Genomic DNA, 27889 nt, shown 5'->3' with positions numbered 1-27889 from the left:
AGAGTATACTTTGGACTGGAGACATACACATATAACATATGTAGGTGTTAAAATAGCTAACTCATACCAGAATATACTAAAACTAAACCATGGTCCCCTAGTGCCACTGATAAAAAAAAAAAAAGACCCTTTTGGAATGGAGAAACATTAAGCTTAGCTGGCTTGGTAAGATTAACACAGTGAAGATGATGATCCTCCTGAATATCCTATATATTTTTCGAATGCTGTCCCTACCAATTTCTCCCTTGTGCAAACAATTGCAATCAATTCTGTCCTCATTTGTCTGGGGAAATTAAAGACCCAGACTGCCCATCGATCTTCTACAAACCCAAACCAATAAAGGAGAACTTAGCCTCCCCAACCTGAGGTACACTATAGTGGATGGACATGGAGACTGGAAGAGCCCCAAAGGGATCACTTATTGATATTCTATGGACACCAAAACATGTGCGTCCAACAGCTCTCCTTCTACTATCACTAACATTAGAAACAATACGCATATGGGATCATATGAGAATGCTACAGGAGGTTTTACGACACGTTTCAACCCCGGGCACTACTTTCTAACTTAGGAAATATGTCACCATGGCTCTCACTTCACCAAAGACACAAAATGGATATCTCCCATAAAGAAGACCTATATGAAAATGGTTATCTGTTATCATTTCCTTCTTTAAAATCAAGATACACAGTACCCACCTCATTTCTATTTTCCTATTTACAACTAAAAAGCATACTCTTTAGCTGGGTTCAACACCCAGGAGACACAATGACAGGTGCTGAAAGACACCAGTTCAACTCAAAACTTTATCACTATGCTATAGCAGATACCATTCCACCAAAGGAATTCAAACTCATGTCACAATGGACAGCAGAATGTGAACAAGCTCCAAACATTACATAATGGAACTCCACACTCAATGCACTAAAAGGCTTAACATCCCATATAGAAGAACATAAAAAAACTGGTGTACCGGTGGTATTTCACACCTAGTCACCTACATCAAATCTACCCTGAAGTGGTGGCCACATATTTGAGATGTGGAGAGGGAGAGGGTAACATGACCCACATATGGTGGCTATGTTCAAATATCTGACCACTATGGTCTATGGTTTAATCAATTTTCCAACAATTACATATTGAGGATATACCAAACTTCATGTCTCTTTCTCCTATTTCCATCGACAGCACCACAGGCCTCCAGACGATTGGCAGCCCCTATCATACTAGCAGCATTAAACCTTATAGCAACATCCTGGAAACAAGTGACTTGCCCTACATATACACAACTCACAGACAAGATCCACCAATATTATATATACGAGAAAATATCTGCCAATACGTTAATCCAATCCCTGCAAAACTCAAAAACTTTGCAAACTTGATTGGACCACAGAGACGCTGGCAGGGAAACACCAAAAGACACCGTACAAACCTCCTAATTTACCTCCGCAGAGTTACTGCATTGTACATTTTGATTGGATGCAGGGGCACAAGTTGCGTATTTGTGGGCTTTGTGACCTAGGAGACTAAGACAGATGCCTTGAATGCTATACACTCTTTGTGTTCAGAGTTGGTTAACTTGTTAGAGAGATCCTTCCTCTCTCTCTCCATGGTCCTGATCCTGGCTGCATAATTCCTGCCCATTGGAATAGCCTTACAAAGGTTGCTTTCCATCATATCTTTGAAGAACACAATTATTACCTGAGATCTTCTTTTTTCTCTCTTTATATAGTATGTATGTGCTAGGTTAAACTATTTATCTGGCTTGTTCTTGATTATATCACACCTTTTTTATTTTCTGTACCCTACTACATGGATTGCTGAATATCTAATAAACTTTTATAAAAAAAAAAAAAAATATATATATATATATATATATATATATATATATTACACATTTTTTATATTTTTCATACTATAAACACATTTTTAAAATTGTATCGAAAAATATTAGATCATTTGAAAAGCTTATCCAGCAATATTAAATTGAGGTAATGGTTGGCAAGGAGTAAACTGCAGTTGTACTTAAGTTACAAAATAGCCATTGTCAGGACCATGCACAGTATATTGTGTATTGTTTGCGCATTTTTTGTTCTGCCTTCTATATTTACATTATTAGATTTTGTTTTATCTCAGTTTCATTATATTTTTATTTCTCTGAATTTTATGCATAGCAAGATTAGAGAAATAACTGAGAGGTACGTGTTGTGGAAAAATAATGCGACCAAAGGGTTCTGGAAACATCATAAATCACCATATGCTGATAGATATATCTACAGGACTCTGAAATAGCATACATATGCTTCACTTATATATTTCTTAATTATTGCAGGACATTTTTGTTCTTAAATGAACACTCTGGGTACCTTAATAAAATTGATATTAAAGTGTTAGGGTGCCAGAAAGTCTTTGGCACTGGCATACCTTTGGGAGTTAAACCATTCAGAAATGGATTAACTCCAAAGTCTCCTCTCCAGCACCGTTTTTCTCTGCTCCCTCCAGCATCTGCTTTCTGAAAATCTTCAAACAGAAAGCCTTGGACTGCCACAGGCAAGGACACTGACCCGGTCAGCTGACGCTTTAAACCAATAGCTCACCATTCCTAAAAAATATCTTCCTTTTATTTATTTTTTTAAATGCAAAAAACTTGTATTTATACACCTCTCCCTGTGGCCTACTTCAGGGAGGAGGGTATATTGTGCTATGGTAGTCCAGTGCAAAAGGCACTTTTGTCTGCACCCTCAGTGGGTGCAGACAGCTACTTCTAACCAGCGCCGGAGAAAATATCAGAGCATGCCGTGGTAACCTCAATGCTCAGATATGAAAGCCACAGCAGCTCAATCTCTCCCTCCACCGGCATTAGTGTGGCCTGACTGAAGACGCAGAGTATTGATCTTCCCACAGGCCAAGGAGCTCTTTGTCTGGGCTGGCACTTGATTAGCACCAGCCTTGAAGATCCTTAAACTTCCCCTGTCAGCCTCGGCCCATGGCCATCACGGCCCGCAGGGCAAGTTTGCTTGATGATTAGTCCTGGCATGTCCACCACACTCAGGCAGACACTCTATCCCTAACCTTAAATCATGAAATATAAATATACATAATTTCAAAACATGCATTAGAGGTAGTGACTTGATCCCATACTTGTGGTTCATTACCATGTCTTCCGAACCCTTTAATTGTATTATTTTGCCATTCCCTTTGCTGTTATGTATCCTATAAGTATGTATCATCTTGTGGATGTGCTCATAATACCTGGTTTGGCTGCTGCTTTCTAGACAATTGTTGAATTTACACTTTTAATGTAATACATAATGTATTAAAAAACGGATAGAACTATTAATATTACTAATGATATATTGCATTGTGAAATAAATATGAGAAAATAACATACCAGATGCACTGTCCAGGATTCCAAAATCCAAAGAATACTTTACTACATGGTAATTGTTCCAAACATAAAGCAAATTATCCCGAGGGTTATAATCAACAGCTGCGATATATTGGTATGAGTTCGGAAAAGGTATGTCTACATAGCCATCTTTACTTTGGTCAGTGTTATAAATGTAGTCAATTTTATTTCCTGTTGCTTCATTATCATCATCTTCGTATACAGATTTTATCACATACAATATTCCACAAACCATGAATGCATTGGACGCAGATCGTTTATCATAGGCCGTGTCCCAGGTTCCTTCAATTCTCAAAGTGTAAGGGTTCAGTTGGCTAACAACAATCTTACCATTATTTTGTTCTGTTGCATAGATTACCCACAGCCCATTCTCGTCAACAGCAAGATCAATATCCGATTTACCTCCCCACCTATAGGGGGACGTATCATGATAATTGGCACTAGCAATAATAGCCTCTCCACTTTTTATTCTTGTCCTAAGGTCAAATTTTACAATGTTCCTTGTGCGTTCCTTGTTAAAAAACAATGCTCCATCATAGACAACAAATCCCGTGCCATCTACCCTATGAGGAAGCTTGTATGTTGTAGTTGGTCGTCCAGCTATGAAGTCATCTTTTGAGGAGTATTCCGTTAAGGTATCTGTTCTATAAGGCGTCCAAGGCATATAATATATTTTATCAGATGCCTGTAGAGGATCTTTACACCAAGCTCCAGACTGATGATCAGACTCAAATAAATGTTCACTCTGGTAAACTCCTTTAAGTAACCCGGGGCAGAGAAAAACTGTTAGAAGAGAAATATATATATAGAGATATAATTAGTAGTCACACAACCAGTATTTTTTTCCCAACATTTACTAATATGAGACAATTCGGACAAACAAATACAAATTTGTTTCAAAATTTAAATACAGCAGTAATTCTAGTAACTTTTTATGGATTAACAAATATCCTTATACAAAGCACTGTACATAAAAAAAAAAAGTATACACAGATAGAGAGAAGCCAAGAAAGTAAATGGATGCATGTGTTTGTATACATTTTGTGAACCATCTTAAGGATTAAATAGTTTATAGAGATTGTTATCTCATCAGATATTTTGCCTTTAACCCCTTAAGGACACATGACATGTCTGACATGTCATGATTCCCTTTTATTCCAGAAGTTTGGTCCTTAAGGGGTTAAACCCTTAAGGACAGAGGCAATTGTCCAAGTTTTGAACCAAAACAAAACCTAGAATTTACATAATTACAGAGCTTCAGTGCCCCCATACATGTTATATTTTGCTTTATAATATCCTATATGTATGCCTACAACAACATTAAGTGTGAATAAAATGACAAAAAAGTTTTTCACATTTTGCTTCTATCTTTTTTTAAGCAAATGCTCTCTGATTGTATCAGTACTGTTAAATGCTTTATATGTCTAGGATCTTAATAAATTTTTGGTTGTTAACGCTAACCTTATACCAACCCCCCTAATGCTATACCAACCATACCCCTAACTCTATGCTTACACTAATGCTAACGCTACACATACCCTAACCTTAACCTTACACTATCCCTAACGCCAAAACAGCATTAATCCTAACCCAACACTAACCCTAACACTAATCCTACACTAACCCTAACCCATCACAACAACGATAACTAATCCTAACCCTACCTTAACACTAAACATACCCCTAATCCTACCCCAAACCTAACTCAACATAAGAAAAGTGTATGTCAATGAAGCATGTTTTCCAAGATGATTACACTCTAATCATGCTGGGTAGCTGGCAAAGCCCAGCTCAGATCACGATTAGCATATAGGCATGCAGAGAAACCCTGCCAGGTTCTTTTCAGACCCTGGGGGGGTCTCCCTTGATCACCTGCCACCTGAAAATCACTTAGCCGCAGTGTTCTCAATAAAATTAAAGTGCGGTAAGCAGCACTAAATGTGATCAAAGCTTATCAGTCAGTCTGGGACCGCCAAAAGAATAGCCGCAAGTATTGATTGACACATGGGCCTCCCTGTTGTCAGCAGGTATTTAACCCTGCTCACAAAGCACTTCAGCAAAAGCAATTTAAATCCACATTTAAAAGGTTGAATGCAGCATAAATTGGCCCCAGCTGACAGAGGGAAGCCCCATGTATCGACTGATACCTGTGACTCCCTGGTGTAAATAGGGATTTAACCATACTCACACCAAAACATTAGGACGTTCCATGCTGTCCAAACTGCATTAAAACCCACTCTCTGGAGGATGACATGGAACATCCTAACATCAGAAGGGAATAAAATGAAAAGCAGCAATGTGAATTGTTAGAATAGAACTAAAAAGAGGTATCCCTTGACATTCACAGGTGAGATTATACTCTAATGGCAATTGCGATGGTACCAAAACCTGTTATTTAAATGTAGATTGAGATTTGCGATAGTGGACAGGTAATTATTTTGGTTTTGTAAGTTTGAGCTAATATATACTTTTATCACTGTTGCTGACCAATAGTAGTGAGAATTAAAGCATTGTTCTGATTTATTTCACTATTATTATTATTATTATTTGGTATTTAAATAGTGCTAACATATTCTGCAATACAACAGAGGGAATAGAGACAAATAATAAACATATAATGAAACAAAAGGAACAGCTGCCCATGAGCTTACAATCTAGCAAATACAGCACTTTTATACTCTTCTACTTGTTATGGTTTATTACTGACAGTTACAGTACATTGTTCTAGTTACTAGTATACAATATTCGTTCCTATCAGCATGTGTCTATAGAAAGTAAAAGATCAGGTGTACAATGATATTGACATTAAGTGATGTCAACCCGTAAGTCCTTTTTGCAGCAACCTCTCCGAAAGGTATTTTTTTCATTACGTTTATTGGTTTGTCATGGGCACTTACCTGGTGACTGCACAGAATTTTAAATGTTCCCTTAACCAATAAAAAGCTGACCATTTTAGGAAATCAGGAGACATCTATTTTATAGATGCAAACCGCTGGGTATAACGAAAGAACTCTAAAGGTTCTCTGGAATATGGTGTGGAGTTCTTTTTAACACTGTGTTTTCCTGTCTACCAGTGAAATCTTTTATGGTGGTTATTTACTCAAGTTAGAGTTCAAAGTGAATTTCACATTTAAGGCCAAACGGAAAGCATAGCTGACTTAGAGATTTCTTTCAGTTCAGCTCTTTTAAACTCAAATTTGAAATCCACTTTGAATAACCCTGTTTGAATCCTCATCAGTAACCTCAACCTATTCCTGTATGTATCATGTCTATCAAAGTTTAACAAATCCTTAACCTTTTTAAATTCTAATACCCATTGTGTGTGCTAAATCAAGTTATTCTTTTTTCTTTATAGCTACCTTTTAGAAAAAGGGGTTAAAGCGAGTGTTGTCATTGGAATAAATTGGGACTAAGTCTATTTATGTATAGGCGTCTAAATAAAGGGGTTTTCTGTGATCAGTATATGAGCTACCTGGGCAGTCAGTTATTTAAAGGACCATTATAGGCACCCAGACCACTTCAGCTCAATGAAGTGGTCTGGGTGCCAGGTCCATCTAAGGTTAACCCTGCAGCTGTAAACATGTTTACCTATGGGTTAATCCAACCTCTAGTGGCTGTCTCACTGACAGCCGCTAGAGGCGCTTCCGCGCTTCTCACTGTGAAAATCACAGTGACACCCTGGGGGTGGGGGGGACCCAAAGACCCTATAGTGCCAGGAAAACAAGTTTATTTTCCTGGCACTATAGCGGTCCTTTAAAGTTTAAGAATTTTACTCCAGGTATTACCAATTTCCCCACGGTTTTTAAGAAAATTCTACATACATTTCCCCTCTTGACTTTTCCACTTCATTCAAATACCAGCGAAACACACAGGTAACATAAAAAACATTGAGATACTTAAGTCCCCAAGAATATTGGTCTAGCACAGAGCTTGTCAGGTAAACACATATTGCTTTTATTATTTTATTGCTATTGTTTTTTTGGTTATTTTTTTACTGGTCTTTTCTTTCAAGTAGAATGAAAGGATACATCAAAAAGAGTTATAAAAGAATAAAATAAATTGGGCCACGTGGTTGATATTTCTCTAATGAACATAAACAGAAACCTGGCTACCAACTTTGTCAAGGCCTGGTCTACCTAGATCAGGCATAGGCAACATTCAGCACTGCAGATGTTTTGGACTACACCTCCCATGATGCTTTGCCAGCATTATGGGGGATGTAGTCCACAACATCTGGAGTGCCAAAGGTTGCCTATCCCTGACCTAGATGATCTGATCATCTTTGAGAATATTTCTGAAGAACATGGAGACTGGATACTTTCAATATTTGTTGGCCAACAAATATTGAAAGGCTGAGGTTCTGACTAGTGAAAGTTTGCTTAAAGTTCAGTAACTTATGTGGCTCATCATGGAAAAATGGCTGTGGCATAAGCTGGACTACTAACGTATCTGTTATTTGCTTGCCATTTTGTGGTTTTGTTTGTAGTACAGCTGTGCAGGTAATTTGGATTCTGACATTTGCTTATACTGAATTATTAATGTGTTTTTTGTGCGTTTTTTTTTTTTTTCACGCTGGAGCTCATTAAATCCTTTATTTAAATGTGCAAATCGGGGATATCAAACTCTGTCTTCCAGATGTTGATGACATACAACTCCCAGAAATATTTGTGACAAAAGGGACCTTGATGTGTCACATGGCACGAGATTGTTATACAGACTGTCACGCTGAGATATATGCCTGTCCGATCTAGATAGCTCTGTGTTGTGAGAGTGGACATGCACAAAGGGGGACCAAAGGGGGAGGGAATTGTAACAAATATTATAGTTGTATATTGTGAGCGTACTGTTTAAAAACCCCAGTTCCCGTAAAACAAAGTCAGTTGCTCCTGCTTACAGCAAGAAGAAGCTTGTTTGTCACTTTGAAGTAACTATGCTACCAAGGAGCTTGTCCATGCTCTAGTAATTTCCCGCATGGATTACTGTAACCCTCTCCTGATTGGTCTCCCCAAAAGCCGTATTGCCCCGCTACAGTCTGTAATGAATGCTGAAGCTAGACTGATTTTCCTCTCTAGTCGGTCCTCTCACACCTCGCCCCTCTGCCAGTCCTTACATTGGCTCCCTGTATCCTATAGGAGTCAATTCAAAGTGCTAACCCATACATTTAAAGCACTGAACAATTCCAGCCCCTCTTATATCTCTTCACTGATCCAGAGGTATGCCCCTCCTCGTACCCTCTGCTCTGCCCGCGACCACCTCCTGACCGCTGCTCGCACCCGTACGGCCAACTCGCGCTTTCAGGACCTCTCACGGGCGGCTCCTCTCCTATGGAATAACTTGCCTACTGCCATCAGACTCTCCCCTAGTCTTCAATCATTTAAGAAGGGCCTTAAACCCCATCTCTTCAGGAAAGCGTATGGCCTCCCAGAGTAATCTCTCCCTTACATACCTGTCTCTTGCTCTCCTATGGGATAGTGCTTTGCTCTCTCCTCCAGCTCTGCTTCACTCCTACTTGATATTTCCTATCCTAATGTTTCTAATACCCCACCTCCATTTGAGCAGGGTCCTCTTCAACCTATTATTCCTGTAAGTTTTCTTGTAATTGTCTTATTTATTGTTACATCCCCCCTCTCAAAATATTGTAAAGCGCTACGGAATCTGTTGGCGCTATATAAATGGCAATAATAATAATAATAATAATAATAATAATAATAATAATAATAACTATTCCTACAGTCATCTATCGCCCACAATCAAGTGCTACTGGTTCAGTAATTGCCAGTGGCCCTTAGCAGTTAGTGGTGCAGGTTAGGTAAAAGAAACCAATGGACGATAGCGTGCCTTAACTGGTACACCTTCAGTGCCAGAGACGCCTAGGCTGTGTTGTCACACTATACATGGCCATAGAATCATGATAGCTGTAGTACAATAACATCTGTAGGGGGGCTGCGTTTTTAGATCCTTGTTTTAATCTTTACTCTTGGTTTCTAATTGGTTGCATTATCCACTATAAATTACCATAATGCCACATTATTAATGTTGTGGTCATGTTTTCTGGGCAGTTAGTTACTTATAACATCTGTTTTTCCTGCACAATGATATAATGGCAAATGTTTCAAAATTTCCATTTGCCTACTAACATTTGATGAGAGAAATTGAAAAAATATATATTTAACCCCTTACGGACACATGACATGTGTGACATGTCATGATTCCCTTTTATTCCAGAAGTTTGGTCCTTAAGGGGTTAAATATCAGCCTGTGTGCAAATATCCTTCCTTAATAACGCATTTATTAATATGGTTCCTCTCGCTACACATGGTATATTGTACACTAGCAGTCTGTGTTCGATACACTATACTAGAGTCTTTTATATAACTACATGTATTGTAACATTGTGTTATCTTAAAGTATTCTACTATCATACTTGGGGAATACAAAATAATTATTTATGGATAACAAGGAAAAATATCTCTGCAACTACACAAGCTTAGAAATAGATGGTGGACTGACTCCTGACCCTTCTGACGAGGGAATACCCTATACATTATTTAAACTACCGTGGATCCTATATAGGAAGAGGCCTAATACTGCAGCCGTAGAGAGAAAAAGGGATATGCAGCAATCACAAATAGAGAAAAATTCTACCCTGGCAAGTACAAGTTCACCTCAAGTTAGTTTGCCATTGACCCTCCAGATTTGCAGTGACAAATTGCCTTTCAGTCTGTTTAGAAGTATAGGACTTGCAATTCTCAGTCCTACAAAAAGTTAATGATTTTGCTAAATACTCCTACTCTTTTTTATACTTTATCCAGGAAATACCTTAAAACAAGAGAAATCTCAATGTATCCATCCTTCTAAAATATTTCCTTTCTGTGACTTGACCCACACTAAATGTAATGCTGTTATTCCTAAATCTACCCTTGATTCTCTCTTAAACATCATTATTCCCTGTACTCTCCACTATCACATTACCTGATATCGCATTTGCCATTAGTCAACTCACCTGCCATCTTTAAATCCTCATAAGGCGCTGGGTCCTGACGGATTTACTATACGACATGTGCTGATATTTTATTACTACACATTCTGGCACTCTTCTGTCTGGTACTTAGGGTAATTAGATTGATTAAACTGAAAAATTAAAAAATAATAGCCAAAGAGAGAAAGACAAATCCCCAAATGTATTTTTTTAATCCATTAAGAAATGAAAGTCTTTGAAATCCAAAATGGATATTTTAGCTAATTAAGATCAGGAAAAGGCAGACATTTTAACTGTGTTTTACTTCACTATATAGTAAGGAAGTACCAATGGCTATACACATGTCAAAAAGAATTGCAGAAGACTTGCACTAAACGTGTAACTGGCCAACATAGAATACTGTGCTAAAACAAATATAGTGAATGTAAACAAAGTGCAAGAATGAAATGGTATTCATCCACAACTACTTAAATATCTTAGGGCTCATTTCTAATGTCGAAAGGTTTTCCACCCAGCCGCCACTTGGTATTGTAGCTGTTGCTAAGCTTATCGATTATTGGCTATTTCCAACCTTCAAAATCTCGCCATTACTGACAGAGAATTACTGATATATGTTACTGTAACTGTTTCCTGGAGTATAATGGGAGCTATTAACAATTAATTACCACCTGGTTTCAAACCTTGCCACTAAGTGTTTCCGGCTACCACTATCCCTCAATAAAACCTTCCTTTGCATGCTAAGAAGAAACATAAATCAAATGAACTACTGTTCAACTCTCAAAGAGAGCAGAGAGAGCATATTGCCTCACACACACAGCCGACCATCTCTCTCTGTTAACAGTATTAACAGTTTGAAAAAAACAACAATAATATAAAAACATGGGGTTATCTAGACCCCCAAAAATATTGGATAGGGGCCCAAAGAGTGGCTCCTACACGTACCTTTCAACAATCGGGAGGGGAAATCAGGGCGAGTGAGCAGGGACATGAGGGAAAGACTACAGTGCACAACTCGTGTCACTAGCGATGCCCAAAATGGGCAAGCCCACTGACAGGCTCCTTGACAGGCCCCTGGATTCAGGATCTCCTTGCAAGGTCCTAGTGCACACTTCACAGCATGTGAATGATTCTCTTGTGCCGGGCAGTCCATTAACAGTTCCCTGGTGTCCCCAGATGCGGAACACCAGGGAACTGAAGTGGGACAAGACCCTGAAATCGGGACTGTCTCGCCAAAAGCAGGACATTTGGGAACCTGCCTACCCAATCCTTTACACCACTGGCAGCAGATCAAAAGTTAATAAATGAATTGTTTAAATTTTTTTTAATGCCTTTCATTGCCACAGGACAGAGCTGCATAGTACTCTGCTCTCTACTGTGGCACTAAAAGGATCGACTTGCTTCTGGGTTGGTGTTACTATGGTAATTTATTGTTGCAGGCAAATAGTTTTACATTTATACATCGGTAATCGCTATGTAATAATTGTTATCAGTTGCAGTAGATGTTAGGCCATTAAGTATGGGTTGTGAACTCACTGGTATTTTGTGGATTTTTAAAGCTGTTTGTTAGTTACAACATATTATGACAGAGATTTAGCAACAAGATTGACAATGGGCCCTTAGTCTGGAAATAGCCAAACCAGTGGTGATTATTTTTTTGGATTCCTTTCTTTCGGGAATTGTACCAAGGGATTAGCATAAAGCAAATGTGCCGCCCATATTTTAAAAAGGATCAAAATTATTGAATCCAAAATTACAGATTTTTATTTGGATCCACAAGCTGTCACCCCACATACTGCTATATCCTACAATATTTTGTTTTTCAATAATCTGATCAAAACAATATTTTTAGGAAGGAAATGCTACATCTTTATTGTTCTTACGATAAAGAACCACTTTCTCTGTAGGTGAAATCTCCTTTCTTCATTTGTACAGTCTTGTTAATGAACAGGGTCACAGAAGAGCTGTTCACTGTATATATTTGTATCATGTTATCATCACTCTGAGATGTAGCCCATGGATCAGCACAGCTAGGAGGAATAGGCCTTGACAGAGCCAGGAGGTAGGCATAGCAGCCACAGGAAGTTAGTGACAGCTAGCATGCTGGGTAGGGCGAAACCATAAGGGGAGTATTTACACCAGCCATTATATGAAGTGGCCATTTTAACTGAACCTAAGCTTACCTGTCAGTTGTCCCTCCCACCCTCCCACCCTCCCTGTATTTGGTTAGGTTAGTTGATTTCCCGTTTTTTCACAGCGGCGGGGAATGGCCTGGTTAAATCGGAGGGTAGATGGAGGAGAAAGTGGGCATCCTGAGGTTTAGTGTGGATTGGGCAGTGTTGCACGTGGTTGGTAGGTTCGAGCCCATCGGGGGCTCCGAACCTGCGGGTGTGGTGGTGTCTTGGTACACCCTTACAATGGATATGGTGGGTAGCGGTGTCTCGGTACACCCCTACAATCGATATGGTGGGTAGCGGTGTCTTGGTACAACCCTACAATCGATATGGTGGATAGCGGTGTCTCGGTACACCCCTACAATGGATATGGTGGGTAGCGTTGTCTTGGTACACCCCTACAATCGATATGGTGGGTAGCGGTGTCTCGGTACACCCCTACAATTCAACCTGGTGGAAATGTGGTCATATTGGGCGGACAGTTTCTGTATTAACATGTTATTTAGATTGTTATCTATTGTTATTATTGTGGGGTCATTGCTAGGGGTTATGTATATGGGGGGATGTTAACTTTAATAAGATTTGCTGGCAATGACCCCATTTGTTATTCCTTAATTATTTTATTAATAATTTAATAACAGTATAACCTGTGTCTGTGTTTTAATGGGGGTTTGGGTAAGGTTAGCGCATATGCCGGCAAATCCGACTGTGCGCCTGTCATGGTTTTTAGCCTTGGTAAACAAGTGTACATTTTCTGTCCTTTCCTTTAAGGATCACTCCAAATACGCAAGACACTTCAGCTGGCTGAAATGGGGAAGCTCATTTGAAAGGCTGTCTATAAAAGTGCTAATTTCTATGAGAAATCTGCACTTTTATAATTAAATTTAGAAACAGCAGGAAGTTTACTTTCTCTACTCGAGTTCACTTTCCTTCTCCGCCATTTGTCAACACAGACCTCACATCAGACCAGCATTTTTTGTGTACGCTGTGGTATGAGTGACAGATTCAGAGGATTCTCAGTGATTTACCAGTGAAGAGAAGAAAATCATTTTCCAGGGAAGAAGCTTGCAGATTTTGCAATACCTTTTTAGATATACCCCTAATGACTATATGCTTAAATAAATGTATGCATGTTTTCATTGGATCTATATCTACTAAATAATGATTAATAAAGTGAGTTGCACTGTAGCGTGGTCCTATAAGAGCTTATATCCTCGTGGTAAATGTGTAGCACTCCTCTGTATGTTTTCTAGATCCATAACAACCATCTACGCAATACATATTCAAGGTGAGGCCTTATCAATAATTTATAAAGAGACAACATTATCAGGGTTATTTACTAAAGTGAGAATTCAAGGTTAAATCAAAGTGAATTTTAAATTCATAGTCTATAAATGTCTTAACAAAGGTCTTAAATGTGAATTTCACTTTAAAGTTTAGATTTAGACAGACTATTGCAAAATCATCCCTACATTCGTTTGACAATTCACACATAGTGTCCGTGTGAATGGATTGGTTTATCTGTGCATGTTTCAACATTCACTCCTACATTTCCTCTTGCAGTGTTCTCTTATCTAGTATGTGTCGCAAACTTACCTTTACCCAGCACCCACGCCGCTCCTCTCCTCCGAATGAGACACGTGGCAGATAGAACTAACCTTTGGTCCCGCGAATGGCTCCCTCTGCTGGTTCGTGGGACGAACTGCAGCTCATATATATAAAATATTTTGTCATGACCTTAAAGGGACCACGATATGTAGGCTACCCAATGCTGTTTGGGGTCGCAGAGATGACGTGGATCAATGGGAACTCTTGTGAGCCTATTTAAGGCTTGTTTTGCCCTTCATTTTATTACCCTATTGTGGTTTCTGTTAGAACCTCGTTAAGTACTCCTAGTGATTCCCTTGTGATTTCCTGTGTTTGATCTCGACTTCTTATTTGACTCGTGATTTCTGGTATCCTGACTCCGGCTTTGTATTTGACTCGTGATTTCTGGTATCCTGACCACGGCTTTGTATTTGACTCATTATTTCTGGTATCCTAACCCAGGCTTCGTATTTGACTCGTGATTTATGGTATCCTGACCTGGCTTTGTCTAGACTCTGTAATCCTGACCTTTATTTATCTTGACCCTGTTTCTTGTTGTATTAACACGTTACGTCCGGCCATTCTAAGGCTCGGTAATATGTCTAATACGTCAGATCTACCTTTTGAGGGTTTCCTCTTTCCTCCGTGTTGGGGTACGACTCCCATGACAGTATGAGAATCTTTTTAATAAAGCTGTATAAATGGGTGAGTATTTGTGACAACAGGTTGGTATTCAGACTGATAAGCCTCAATATTACAACCACCTAATATTGTGTAGGCCCGCCTCTTGTTGCTAAAACAACTCTAGTGCGTTGAGGCATAGACTCCACAACACTTCTGAATGTGTCCTGTGGTATCTGGCACCAAGACATTAGCAACAGGTCCTGCAAGTTACGAGGTGGGGCTTCTATGGAGTGGATAGGAAGTTGAAGGCCAAGGCAACACCTTGATTGTCATGTTCCTGAAAACATTTCTGAACAATTTTTTCAGTGTGGCAGAGTTCATTATCCTGCAGAAAGAGGCCACTGTCATCAGGGAACACCATTGCCATGGTACATGTCAATGTAACATCCACATGAATGCCAGGACTCAGGGCTTCCCAGCAGAACATAACACTGCGTCTATTGGCCTACCGTAATTCCATAGTGCATCCTGCTGCTATCTCTTCCCCACGTCAACGAAGCACACGCACCCAGCCATCCACCCGATCTAAAAAATGTGATTCATCATACCGGGCAACCTTTTTCCATTGCTCCATGGTACAGTTCTAATGCTCATGCCCCCAATGAAGGCGATTCGGCAGTGGGCAGGGGTCATCATGGGCACTCTGACCGGTCTGTGGCTATGCAGCCCCATACGCAGAAAACTGTGATGCACTGTGTGTTCTGACACCTTTCTATCATGGCAGGGATTACATTTTTTTTTTTTTTTAGACATTTGAGCTACAGCAGAAAGACTTGCCATTTTGGAGATGCTCTGATCCAGTCATCTAGTCATCTCTAGTTGGCTCTTATCAAAGTAACTCAGATCTCCGGCCATTTTTCCTGCTTCCAACAAATTAAATTCAGGAACTGACTATTTATTTACTTGCTGCCTAATATACCTCACCCCTTGACAGATTTCATTGTAACAATATAATCAATATTATTCATTTCACCTTTCAGTGGTTTTAATGTTGTGGCTGACCATGCTAAACGTATGTGAATATGGGGTTGTATTTGTATAGCACAGCAATGTGCATGTTTTCGGGTTGTATTTGTGTGGAGTGTTGGTGTGTGCATAGAGTCTGCAGATAGTATGGGACAGCAGGTTTGTAGTTGCACGGGGCTTTATTGGTAAAGAAGCAGAACGAGCCCGGATAGTTTGAAGGTCCAGAGACATGGCAATACAGAATCACCTACTTGTGTATCTTAAAACTGTGTCACCTAGATATACATGATGCAGTTGTTTTATGGGTTGTGCCTGTGCACTAGCTCTGATCCATCTGTTAAATCTCAATGACTCTCTCCAAACAGTGCTTAGATATTCTGGCCACCTCTATAAGGGTAGCTGTGAGGGTGAGACCCAATATGTAGAAAAGGTAGCTGGAGTAGACAAGGTGTATTAATTAGCTTTACATTAGTCATATGTAATAGGGTAATTCTAGGAATACAATTTTTCTTGCAAACACATAAAATTCAGGGAAATCAATTTTAATAGGTGGGGAAACAGCATCTTGATCCAAAGAGAAATCGGACTGCCATTCTGGGGTCGAGAAGAAATTTTATGCAACCAAGAATATGCTACAAAGGGGGAACTGTCACTTCACTGGGTTTTTTATATTCTGTTCACTTATTCCTATATTTAACAGTATATGTATTTGTAACGTGTGAAAAATCTAATTAAATGTAGAGAGTCACACGTCTCTATCCTGCAACTGCGTGCCTTCATCATAGCTTTCATCAATCATTGTTATAAGCTCTGTCCTTTTCACCTGGCAGTCAGCGTAGAGAAAACATGCAGAGAAATATAGATCAGAGGAGAAATGAAACAATTTTCCTTGTCTGACTTGGATTATGATATAATTTGCTAAATCCACACAGTACAAAGCACTGAGTGTTGGACCTAGGTAGACAGTTACCCAGGTGTGTGATGCACCCTACAAAGTAAAAGAGGCGCACATGCAAAACAGGGAATATTTTGTCTTTAGAGCACACTACAGGGAATATATGTTCACTAGTGTGTATCACAGTGGACATGGTATCAAATGAATGCTCCATAAAAAATGTGCCTGGAGAGGATGGCATCAGACATGGAAGGCTCATGGAGAGGTGAGATGTATCTCATAAATCACATTGGCCCTCGGTTCTACTGTCTGCCCTAAAATAGAAACAGCTATATGCATTACATTTGTACGAATGCAAATTATTATTTATTTCAGACAGATTTTTCTGAATAGCAAGCTATTTTAGAAATTAATAGGAAGGGCTGGGACAGGATCTGCAGAAAAGCACACCTGATTCCATTACAAATTTGGTAGGAGCTTCTCTCTCTCCAACTTTGTATATTCTCTCCTATTTTAGAAATGAATTGACAAAAAATAGAATGATTTGAATAAGCAACTAAGCCCCTATAAAATCATGAGATTCTTTCTCTGAGAAGGAGCTATCATTTGAATAGGTACATCACTAGCAAACATTCACTCATTAACTTCCTTCTTACAATGTTCTCAATGAGAACCTCTATATTGAGAACATATACCCAATACATTAAGTAACAGGAGCTTTCAAGAAGCGAGCTACAAGTTATCTTTCTTCTTCAAGACATGACGTTATGGACAAAGTTATTTTCCATGCATTCTGGGAATGTGAGAAACGCTCATGTACCTATATACATGGCTAGCTCTGTCCTAGAATACATCTTTTTAGGGACACAGTTATCTACCTTATTCATAAAGTCACCAATATGTCTAACACTATCACTACCAACCATGAATCTGCATTAGGAAATATAGATTATCTGACAAAGCTTCGCCTCTCAGCTGGTGTAACTCATTCATTTGGGTTCTGCGCTGTCCAGTGTAAAGTGTGGTCATCTTCCAAATGTTACAGAGGTGGATGCAGTTGGCTTTCTTCATGGGTATGGCAGTAATTGGTCCAGATTAAAGCTGTGAACATTTGGGTGGGCTTAGAGGATTCTGGTTACAAGGATGCATCATGGAGGGGTAGTGTCCAAGACATTTCCCCTATACAATGCCTTGCTGTATCCAGGAATGCCACATATGCATTCCTGAACTTTTCCCTATCATGTATGCTTCTCCAATGTCCTCAGTGCATTGACCGTGGCTTGTTATGCCGACTATGAACCTAGTCACATTAACTTGACTACCATACCTAGATCATTGTTATGTTATTTCTATTAAGGAAAGCAATGCGTTGCCACTGAGATTTCTGATAGTCCAGTCTCTTCACACGTCCTTCCAGTTAGAGGTGTCACCACTTGGTTGTGCTGTACTTCACATATGGAGCGTCAGTCAATCAAACCTGAACATTATTTCTAATTCATTTACTAATGCCTGGTTTAATACATTATCGCTTTGGCTGATGATGGACAATTTTATGGCTCCCACTGAAGATAAATAGAACAATTAACTCTCTGTTTTGGATATCCAGTCCATACACCAACACACTTTTTTCCTACCAACATATTATTAAAAAATAGTATCTAGTTATCTTTCTAATTCTAAGTGCAGATACCCATACAATCAATGAAATAAAATACTAATGCATTGCTTCTTAATATATCATTGTGTCACAGTCACTGGATTATAACATGGCCTAGGTAGACTGTGGATCAACATTCTCCTCCGGCCAATCTGCCACTGGAATTCAGAACAGCATGCAGTCTTTGGAGGCGGCAAGAATATGACCAAATGTCATATGCTGCATTTCTAGTCGCTCACACCACATGCTGCTCTGTGCTTAAATGGCAGACTCGGAAGAGGAACCTGCAGTTCCTCTGCCATGGCCCTACTTGGCCAAACTACAACACTGGTAGGTGGGGTATGAAATTTCACAGAGGGTTAGAGGAAGTCAGAGAGACACAATAAGTTAGGAGAGGTACAGAAGGTGTTAATGGGTGTACGATGAGGCATAAAGGGGGTAAGAGGTGTTAGGAGAGACACACAATGGGGTAAATGGGGATAATGAGAAACTCATAACATGGTAATTAGAGACACACAGGGGCTAGGTGGTTTTATGAGAGACACACAAAGGAGTAAGGAACACCAGAAGATACACACAAGAGGCTTTATGGGGTACAAACACAAAGTAGAGTGGAGAGACGCACATAATATTTTACAATTCTGGGAGTGCCAACAAGCCAAAAACCGAGGCACCCCTCTGGCCCTATCAGTTTTAGGTGGTTCTTTGCTTACATCTTTGTGCTGTCAGTCTACTGTTAGAGGTTAACATTACATATAATGCAGTCACAGTTTATTGGTATGGATACATTTTTTTCCCCTCCACAGTGCCTATAAGGGAACATCTAATTTGATGTAAATTGAAGTACACAAAAATAATTATTTCATTATGTCAAAGCATGTGATGAATGAGAATGAGTAATTCTTAATGTAAGAATGGAGACCTTGCTTTTAACTGTATGTAAATTATCCTTAGTTTTTTTTTTAGAGTAAAATAAAAACATCCCGATATCGCCTGATTTAAATGAGTGATCTAGGAGTGATAATATAATTTAATATTTAACATCATTATAATAGGCATTACGGGTATAACATAATATGTTTTATCATACTGTAATGTTTTTTTGTGGACAACAGTGATAAATTACAAAACACAATTAATTACCTTTTGTACATATTTTAAAAGCAATCACCACAAAACACTGAGAGGGTTATTCACAAAAGTTTGAAGTGTCAGGAATAGAATGAGTCAACTAAATTTCAGTTCAGTTATTTTAGGCAAGAATTTTAAATTTACTTTGAATTCCTGACAAATTACCCTAGCGAATAACCCTGTGTGTCTAATATGATACATACGTTTCATCTCATAGGACACATTGTCAAGAAATTATTGTAAGCCAAACGAAAATAATGCATAACTATCGTATTTTGGTATTTATGCATTTACAGTGGAGAAATTAAAATAAGTTTTATCATGTTTCATGTGGAAAGTCTATAAAGAAGAAATATATATTTTTTTCCTATTAAAAAAGATATGGTTTAATTAGGATTACATAGAGTATATACATATATACACATTTTCCTTTTCTATTTGTGATGGAACAATCCAAACACCATAACTAATACAGCCCACTGAAGTGGTTATGGTGTCAGGAGTGCCTTGGCGCACCCTAATTGCAACCAGCCAAACCATTTTAGAATGGGAACTGCCAGGTTTCACTCCCTGCTTCTACAACAGCTAGAGGAGAGCTCTGTGTCTTAGCTAAGCCTAGAGGTGCCGGTCTTAGCTCATTGGCTTAAAAGGGATCAGTTGATGCTCTCAGCCAATCAGCTAGCCCTACACTGCAGGGTTTAGCTCAGGAAGACTACAAAAAGCTCCAAATCAGGAGTTCCCGGCTCTCCTGTAGATGTAGAGGAGGCAGGAATGCTACCCAGTAAGGTAAGATGTCAAACCGTGCTAAAATAGTTTGACTACTTATCATGAGAGGGCACCAGGACACACCTGGCACCATAACCACTACAGTGGTGTTTGGAGCGTTCTTTTAAGTTACACACCACTTCCCACAGTGAAAACCTTACTCCCCCTTGCACCAATATCACGGCAAAGTGAAGTTCTCTCCATGCAGTAGCAGTGAAAGAACGTTGGCTACACAAGTGCTCTTTTAATAAAAAAAAAAATGTGAATCTAGTTGAGACCAAGGTGGCAACAGAATGTTAATGTTAACGTTCTAATCCAATGTAGACTAGTATACAAATACTTCTCATCCAGTTCAAACTAATCAAATTCCTTTTTACCTCGATCCGTTCCAGATTTACCATTAAGTCTTATTTCAGCTGAAAAGAATTGGTGAACAAGTCTAGTCTAATTTCACATTAAACAGCAAAGAAACCTATGATGAGAATTAACCTTGTAATTTATCAGCAATAAAAAGGATTAAAAAAGCATGATGCACAAATAATTTAAATAAATGACAGACCTATTGCAATGAAAATTATATAAATGAAATGAAATTACCTCTTTGTTCCACTTCTAATGTAGGTGACAAAAGTAAAGAGAGAAAACAGAAAGAAAATAAATTAATAAGGTATGCAAATATTCAATATTTTCATTAAAATGCATACTACGCAATTAAATAAAATAGACGTATATGATATTTTACACCTATTTTCATATTTAAATTAAATAAGTATGGGACACTTATAGGATAGTTCGCAAATTTATGGGCAAATAATGCCATGATACGGTAATGGATACAGAGTTAAAAGGTAAAACCTAGAGAAGACATTCATTTTCCCCTAATACATTAGTTGGTGTTCTGCATCGTTTAAATATTATATGATTTCTTTAAGATGTTGGTTAGAGCTAGGATGATGTTCTTAAATTTCTAGGGTCCCACCAGGATAATCAGACCCTGCTCCGCATAAGATTGGTGCACCTGCTGTTCTTAATTCAGACTCATGTATTGATTCGCCAGAAAGGATCTTGGGAAATAGAATCACACTTCCTCTTTCAGCTTCTTACAATGTCAATACCATACCTACCACCATTTCAAATGGGCAAACATGAACACTTTAATTTTAGGGGTGTTGGTGGGGGTGTGGCCTAGGGCAGGGCTGTTCTGCAAAATTATAGGTGCCTTACTAAAAACAATTTATGTAACTGAAATGTAATTTCGAACCAAAACAATGTATCTTACTTACACAGACTTAATTCTAAACACATTTACTGAAGATTCATGACACATTACTGGGAGTTTTATTGCTGTGGAGCTTTTTTATACACTTAGACACAACAACAACAATATGAAGCTTCTAGAAAAGAGGAACTGTAGGATAGAAAAGAGGGACAGATGGATTTGGGTCCAAAACAAGGACTGTCCATTCTAAATAGGGACACTTGGAAGGTATGCATTAGTAAAGAGAAGTTTCTATACAAGAGAGTAACTCAAAAGGCCTAGGTTTGTGGTTCTGCTGCACACAGTGTCAGTCACACAAGGCATTATGATATTTAAAGCACAGAGGGTTATGTAACAAAGCGAGAATTTAATAGAAATTAAATGAGTTAAATCTCATTTAAAAAAAAAAAAAAATCTCAAAATTAAATTGAGATTCAATAGAAATTCAAATTCAAGGCCAGAGTAGCTGAATGGAAAGCATAGCTACTCCCAGATCGGCTACTTTGACCTTAAATTTGTTCTTCCTTTAGTGAGTAACCTTGACGGGTGTGACATTATTCACCATGCGATGTGAAATTTGAAAACATGCTTATGTACATATAAGTATATATATATATCCTATCTAATTTGCAGACTACAAATAATAAGTATTTTAAATTTGATATCCTTTGATATTCCTTTAGAATATTTATTGACAACAATAATTAATGACAACATCATTACTCTTAAAACAGGTGCAGGACAGGGTGTGTAAAATATTAAAATACATTATTGTAGTTAGAAAACACACAATTATTGAACAACCATGTGAGCTGTCATGAGATCACAATATTGAGAGTATTGATTTGTTTATTAAGCTGGTGAGATAGCTTATATGAGCCAAGAAACCCAAAGGCAATTGTGTAAAGCTATAGAGGGATGCATTATAACAAAGCATGTGTTGCCAAAACCAGAACATGCTACCAACACGAAGCTTACACTGCTAATGTCCAACATAATTTTATACAATAATCGGTTTATTGTGAAAACATAGAATATCTTTATTATTGGCACACTTCAAGTCCCATAAAGAGCTTTGCTCCTTCCGCTGGTTAGTGTTTAAATAGCACATCTTCCCCTTTCTCATTGAAATATGTTTCTTATAGCTTATTAAGCTTGTCCCAAAACAATTTGTATGGTATAGGTAAGTACAGCGTAAACGTCCATATTAAATCTCTACTAACCCACCTAATACCTATGGAAGGCTCTCTTACATATGTGCTGCCTGGGCTACAGCAGTGCCTTGATTTCTGTTAGCTTACAGTAATTTCATTCATATGTTTTTATGAATGAAGCTACAGCCAACTAACAACCGATTCCCTAGTAAGCAGGTGTTTTTTGAGTTTTCATTTTAGTGCTGCTTTTTAGAAAAAAGATTAGCCGCTGATCTAAAGTTTATAATGTTATATTTTATTTTTTGTAGAATAAATAAGACATGTCATGATAAATATATGTTTGCAGTTTTCTACCCATGTGGCTTGACTAATATTATACAATCAAGTGTTTCTTCCCTTAAAACTATTGAAAGCTCATATTTTAATTAATGTCTATTTCCCTTGTCTCCAACAGAGAGTGTCAATTATGTTTTCAGTGGGTGCTACACCCTGCATATTGCTTCCCATAACAGGTTAAAAGTCCCCATGATGGCTTTGTGTAAATAAAAAATATCAGTATTCTCTCTGTATTGTCAAAACACCTAAACAGAAATGAAAAGGGTGCGCCTAACTTACATAAAAATAATATTATGCATAAATAAAATAATAATAAAATAATAGTCCAAAGTCCTACAATAAGTCTGAAGTGGTAAGTTCCACAAAGTATGGAGGATGCTTGAGGATGATGTCAGTCTTTACGCCTATGCACTTGTAGAAAGCTGTCCAAAGCCACTGCACTAAATCATTCTGGCTGTTTCTCTCCTCTGTCTGTGCTGCTCTCATACAAAACCTGCCCCTCCTCCCTACTTCCATTGATTTTCCTTAGGATGAATTCAAGTAGGGACTATGCCTAGAGTATGCAGAGCTCAGCCTTCCTGTGTATGTGCTGATCGACACAGACTGAACTGACTGAGAGGAGGGGGAAAGGATTCGTTTTTAACCTCTGATTTTGGAGAAATCCAGATATTTTCTAGCAATTCTGCTAGCACAATGTACAGATATAATTTGATTCTCTGTCATTTAAGATAAATTGAACATTATAGTTTTAAGAATACAACGCTGTATTCCTAACAATATAATGTTCCTCTGCCCCCCTCCTTTACACCCCCTCCCCCATGGCATTTAAAGGGATAAAAACCCTTTAAAATACTTACCCAATTTCAGCGCTGATGTCCATCTGTGCTATCTCCGTCTTCATCTTCTCTAATGTCAGGAGGACATTGCATTAGGCTGCAAGTGTTTTAGATTGCATGGTTAAGGGGACAGGGACACTGCACCCAGACCATTTCAATGAGTTTGGGTACCTCTATTGTCCCTTTAAATTGCATTTGTCGTGACAGATACCCTTTAAAGATGAAGAGATTGAATTATAAGTAAGCATGGAAGAGGGGCACTGTTAGTTTGGAAGTGAATAGTGACCAGAGAATGAAAAAATGAGTGCTATAAATACTGAAAGTAAACAGTCTAGAGAAGAGACATTTCAGTCACTGTAAGTATGTGAATTTAGGGATATTATAGTAATTAAATACCAGAAAAGTTATGTCAAAATTAATGTCAAAAGTGAGAGTCAATTAAGAAAATTGGTGAACAGTATGGATTTCAAAAAAAGAGGGTGAAGCTAAAGGAACAGGGAGTGTTAGTAAAAAAGATTACAGATGAAAAAATGTGGAGAGTTCTCATCCAGAAAATGTGAGTTGTATGGATCGGTGACTATGACAAGGAAAAAGAAAATTTAAATATACAAATAAAACTCGAATAGACTTATACACATTCAACAGATAATTAGTGAGACTCAGGGTCAGAAAATGTCAGATATACCTAATTCCCGCACATGCCTGCATAGTTCCACCGCATCTGATGCTCATTGAAAGGGCTTAATTAGGACGATTAGTAAATTTTTATATTTCACCAGTTTTTAATTTTTTTTAAATAACTAATTACCTGCTTTTTCTTTTTTTTTTTTTGTATTCCGTTTTGAAATTCTTGCTGTGTACATGTTACTGAAGGCGTATGTAAACATCTGACTATTAATTAGCCTCCAGTACCAAATTACCTTTTTCTCCCAAATTGCTTTTAATAGTGCTTTTAATTTGATGGTTTGCTTATTCTCACCGCTAAATGAAGTTACAAGTTAGAGAAATCAATTGAAATTCGGATACGAACAGCAACCTTTTAAAAATTAACCCCTGCATTTACATAAGAAATAGTTTAAACAAAAAGATTAGGATAAAAACACCAGCAAAAACAAGTTTAATTCACCAAACTCTGCATTACATAAATTTGGATTTCAATTCTTTACAATTTGGAATGTAACAAATCAAGGCAAAATCAAGAGAAGAATTATATTATGCAGTAACATACAGAAAAAAATCTTATATGTTTGTATGCAGTGGTAATATGTATTATATTTATTTTATATGTATTTTTTTTTTTTTTTTTTTTTTTTAACAAATTGATGAAAAACAAGTTTACAACACCAGAGTTTATGGACCACAATGTTGCTATGAAAGCTCTTCGAATGTCTTGCTGTGAAATGCAAATTAGTAGACACCTCGATTTCAGTGAGCTTCTAAAGCAATGGCCTGAAGGTATATTTTGGGCCAAAACATGACAGCTTTATAGGCCTCATCACTGTGGAGTGAAATCTTCCACACTGGTGAGATCTAGAAATGTCAGGACAGCTGTCTATGAATAAACATGTTTTGGACCAAATTCTGCTTATACAGCATCAGGTCATTTGTAACAGAATCCATAGAAATGTTGTATAAGGTTACTTGTATGTCACGACTCAACATTCTGGAAACATGTTCAGATTTCATGTTTTTTTTTTTTTTTTATTCCTGTGTTGGAATAATTTTTTTTTAATAGTTAGTCTGTACTTGACATAATGGATATCTGAATTAAATGCAGAACGTTGCATCAATAAATTGTCAAGGTGCAGAGCGTTGCATCAATAAATTGTCAAGGTGCAAATAATAGTTAGAAAATAAACATAATTAAAATATCAATGCACTTTCCAGATTTGTAGGTCAAATATGTTTTTTATTTTTTAATGACATACTCATATTATACACACATGCACGCACATACACACACAGAGAAAGAAGGATGGAAGAAGTGAGAGAGAGGAGATCATATAATATTAAATATAAATAAAAACATCGGACAATATCAAGGCTGCAAATAAGTATTTTTAGTTCTGATGTTATTTCAGAATATCTGTGTGTGAGTATGTGTGGCAGTGTGTATGTCTATGTTTGAGTGTGTGGCAATGTGTGTGCAGGGCCAGAGTGACTCACTGAGATGTCGCAAAATATCCCGGTGAGCCAGCAATGTCTGTGCCGCAGGGAACTGCTAAGGCCAAAAAAAAATGAAATTGTGCACACAGTGGACTAGCGTGTTAGGGAGGTGAGATAAATGGTGGCTGCCAAGGAATAAAGGCCTCCTGGGAGGGAATGATGTCATGTATTCTGTAGTCTTTAGCTCTGTGCACAAGGCAAAGAAAATGCCTAAAGAAGTAGGAGAAGCTGCAGGAGAACTCAGTAATAGCACATATCCAGTGTGGCATACAGGCAGCTGTTGGTGAGTGTGTGTGTGTATGTGTGTGCATGCATTTATGAGAATCAGTATGTATGTGTCAGTGAGTGTGTGTGTGTGTATGGGTCTGTGTGTGTGTGTATGTGACAGTCAGTGTTTGTATGAATGGGTCAGTGTTTAGGTCAGTGTGTGTCTTTATTGATCAGTGTTTGCACGTGTGTGTGTCAGTGGGCATATATGTGTGTGTATATATGGGTCAGCTGGTGCATGTTTCAATTAATGTGTACATGAATCATTTGTAAGTATATATCTCTATGGGTCAGTATGTGTGTACGTGTATGTACGTGTCAGTGGGTGTGTATGTCAGTTGTGAGTTTTAGTGAGTATCTGTCTCAAAGAGTGTGTCAATTCCCTAAATAGTTCCTTTGAGATACGCATGAACTGACCCACATATACACATATACATGCTCACTGACACATACAAATGGTATATATAAATGCATAAATTAAGTAAAACATGTTAACTTATTTAATATTCATATTCAAATATGTGTGTGTAAATATATATATATAAAAACTATACCTTTTGGCAAAGGTTTGCCCAGCATAGATGATTAATTAAGTGTTGCACAAAGACACTTGAAATACTTATGTGCAGTTTATATATTATTATAACATTATATATTATAAGGTTACACCATTTTATATTTGTATAGTCTTAAAGACACAGCGCACCTTTATTTGTTTTTTTTTTATATATAAATATATATAAAGTTTTTCATTATGTTACCAGATTATACATTTTCAATATTTCATAAAGACAGAATCTTTAAGGGTAGCCAAGAATTCTGATGGATGGGTTAGGATAAGTGAGCAAATACCTCAGGAGATGAAGGTTTGGGTACACTGGGTAATGGTTGTGCAATCAAAAGCAATATGAGTGATTGTGTAGTGACACAGGATTGCAACAGTGACAATGGTTTGCAATTACTAATGATTTTGACAGAAATGACAACATTTGTGTTGTATTTAGAATGATGTGTGGAAATGTTTATTTTAACCCATTAACGACCAGTGGCCTTAAAACGTTAAGCCAGAGAGGATTTTACAGTTTATTTTTCACTGTCACCTCCTATACATTCCTGCTGTCAGGGAATGCATATAATGGAATATAATGTTTAAGGACAGGATTGCTCTGATCAGGGAGTTAGTGCACATTAAATAAATAGAACTTAAGGGGAAACTAAATCAGGTGAGATATCTTACATTTGCTGCCATTTACAAATGAAGGGGTCATCTTCCAAAAATTACAAATTAAAAACATGAACGTTTGCAAAAAAAAAAAGTGAGGTGTTTAAAATGTAATGTATTTATTTATTAAGAATGCATTCATGTTCATTGATTTTCCCTGATTTCTCTGTGTTGTTACATGCTAATTGTATTAATGTTTATCGATTTTAGTTACATAATTTTAGCATGATTTGAACATGCTTTAAGCAAATCCCACAACCTATTGGTACTATTAATGTTCCTATTGCACCTCCCTTGACCACACAAATACCGCCGCAGTATATGGATTTAAAAGAGGTATTTAACAAGGTCCAGTCAGAAGGGTTACCTCCTCACAGACCTTATGACTGTACTATAAATTTA

At 37.8% G+C, this 27889-nt stretch overlaps 1 protein-coding gene across 5 annotated transcripts in view; it reads right to left on the bottom strand.

Annotated features, from left to right (window-relative positions):
- The window catches only part of ADGRL3 (adhesion G protein-coupled receptor L3), a 437355-nt gene that overhangs the window by 163761 nt on the left and 245705 nt on the right, over positions 1-27889 (bottom strand). For all 5 annotated transcript variants that reach the window (XM_063455649.1, XM_063455651.1, XM_063455652.1 and 2 more), the window contains exons 6-7: positions 20846-20860; positions 3396-4196 (exon numbers count right to left, since the gene is read on the bottom strand). In XM_063455649.1, coding sequence (XP_063311719.1) covers positions 3396-4196; positions 20846-20860 — 816 coding nt within the window. The remainder of the gene's footprint in view (positions 1-3395; positions 4197-20845; positions 20861-27889) is intronic.

This window comes from Pelobates fuscus, chromosome 5, assembly GCF_036172605.1.
Source record: "Pelobates fuscus isolate aPelFus1 chromosome 5, aPelFus1.pri, whole genome shotgun sequence".
In the NCBI taxonomy this organism is placed as follows: Eukaryota; Metazoa; Chordata; class Amphibia; order Anura; family Pelobatidae; genus Pelobates; species Pelobates fuscus.
This window is presented reverse-complemented; position numbering and strand designations above follow the sequence as displayed.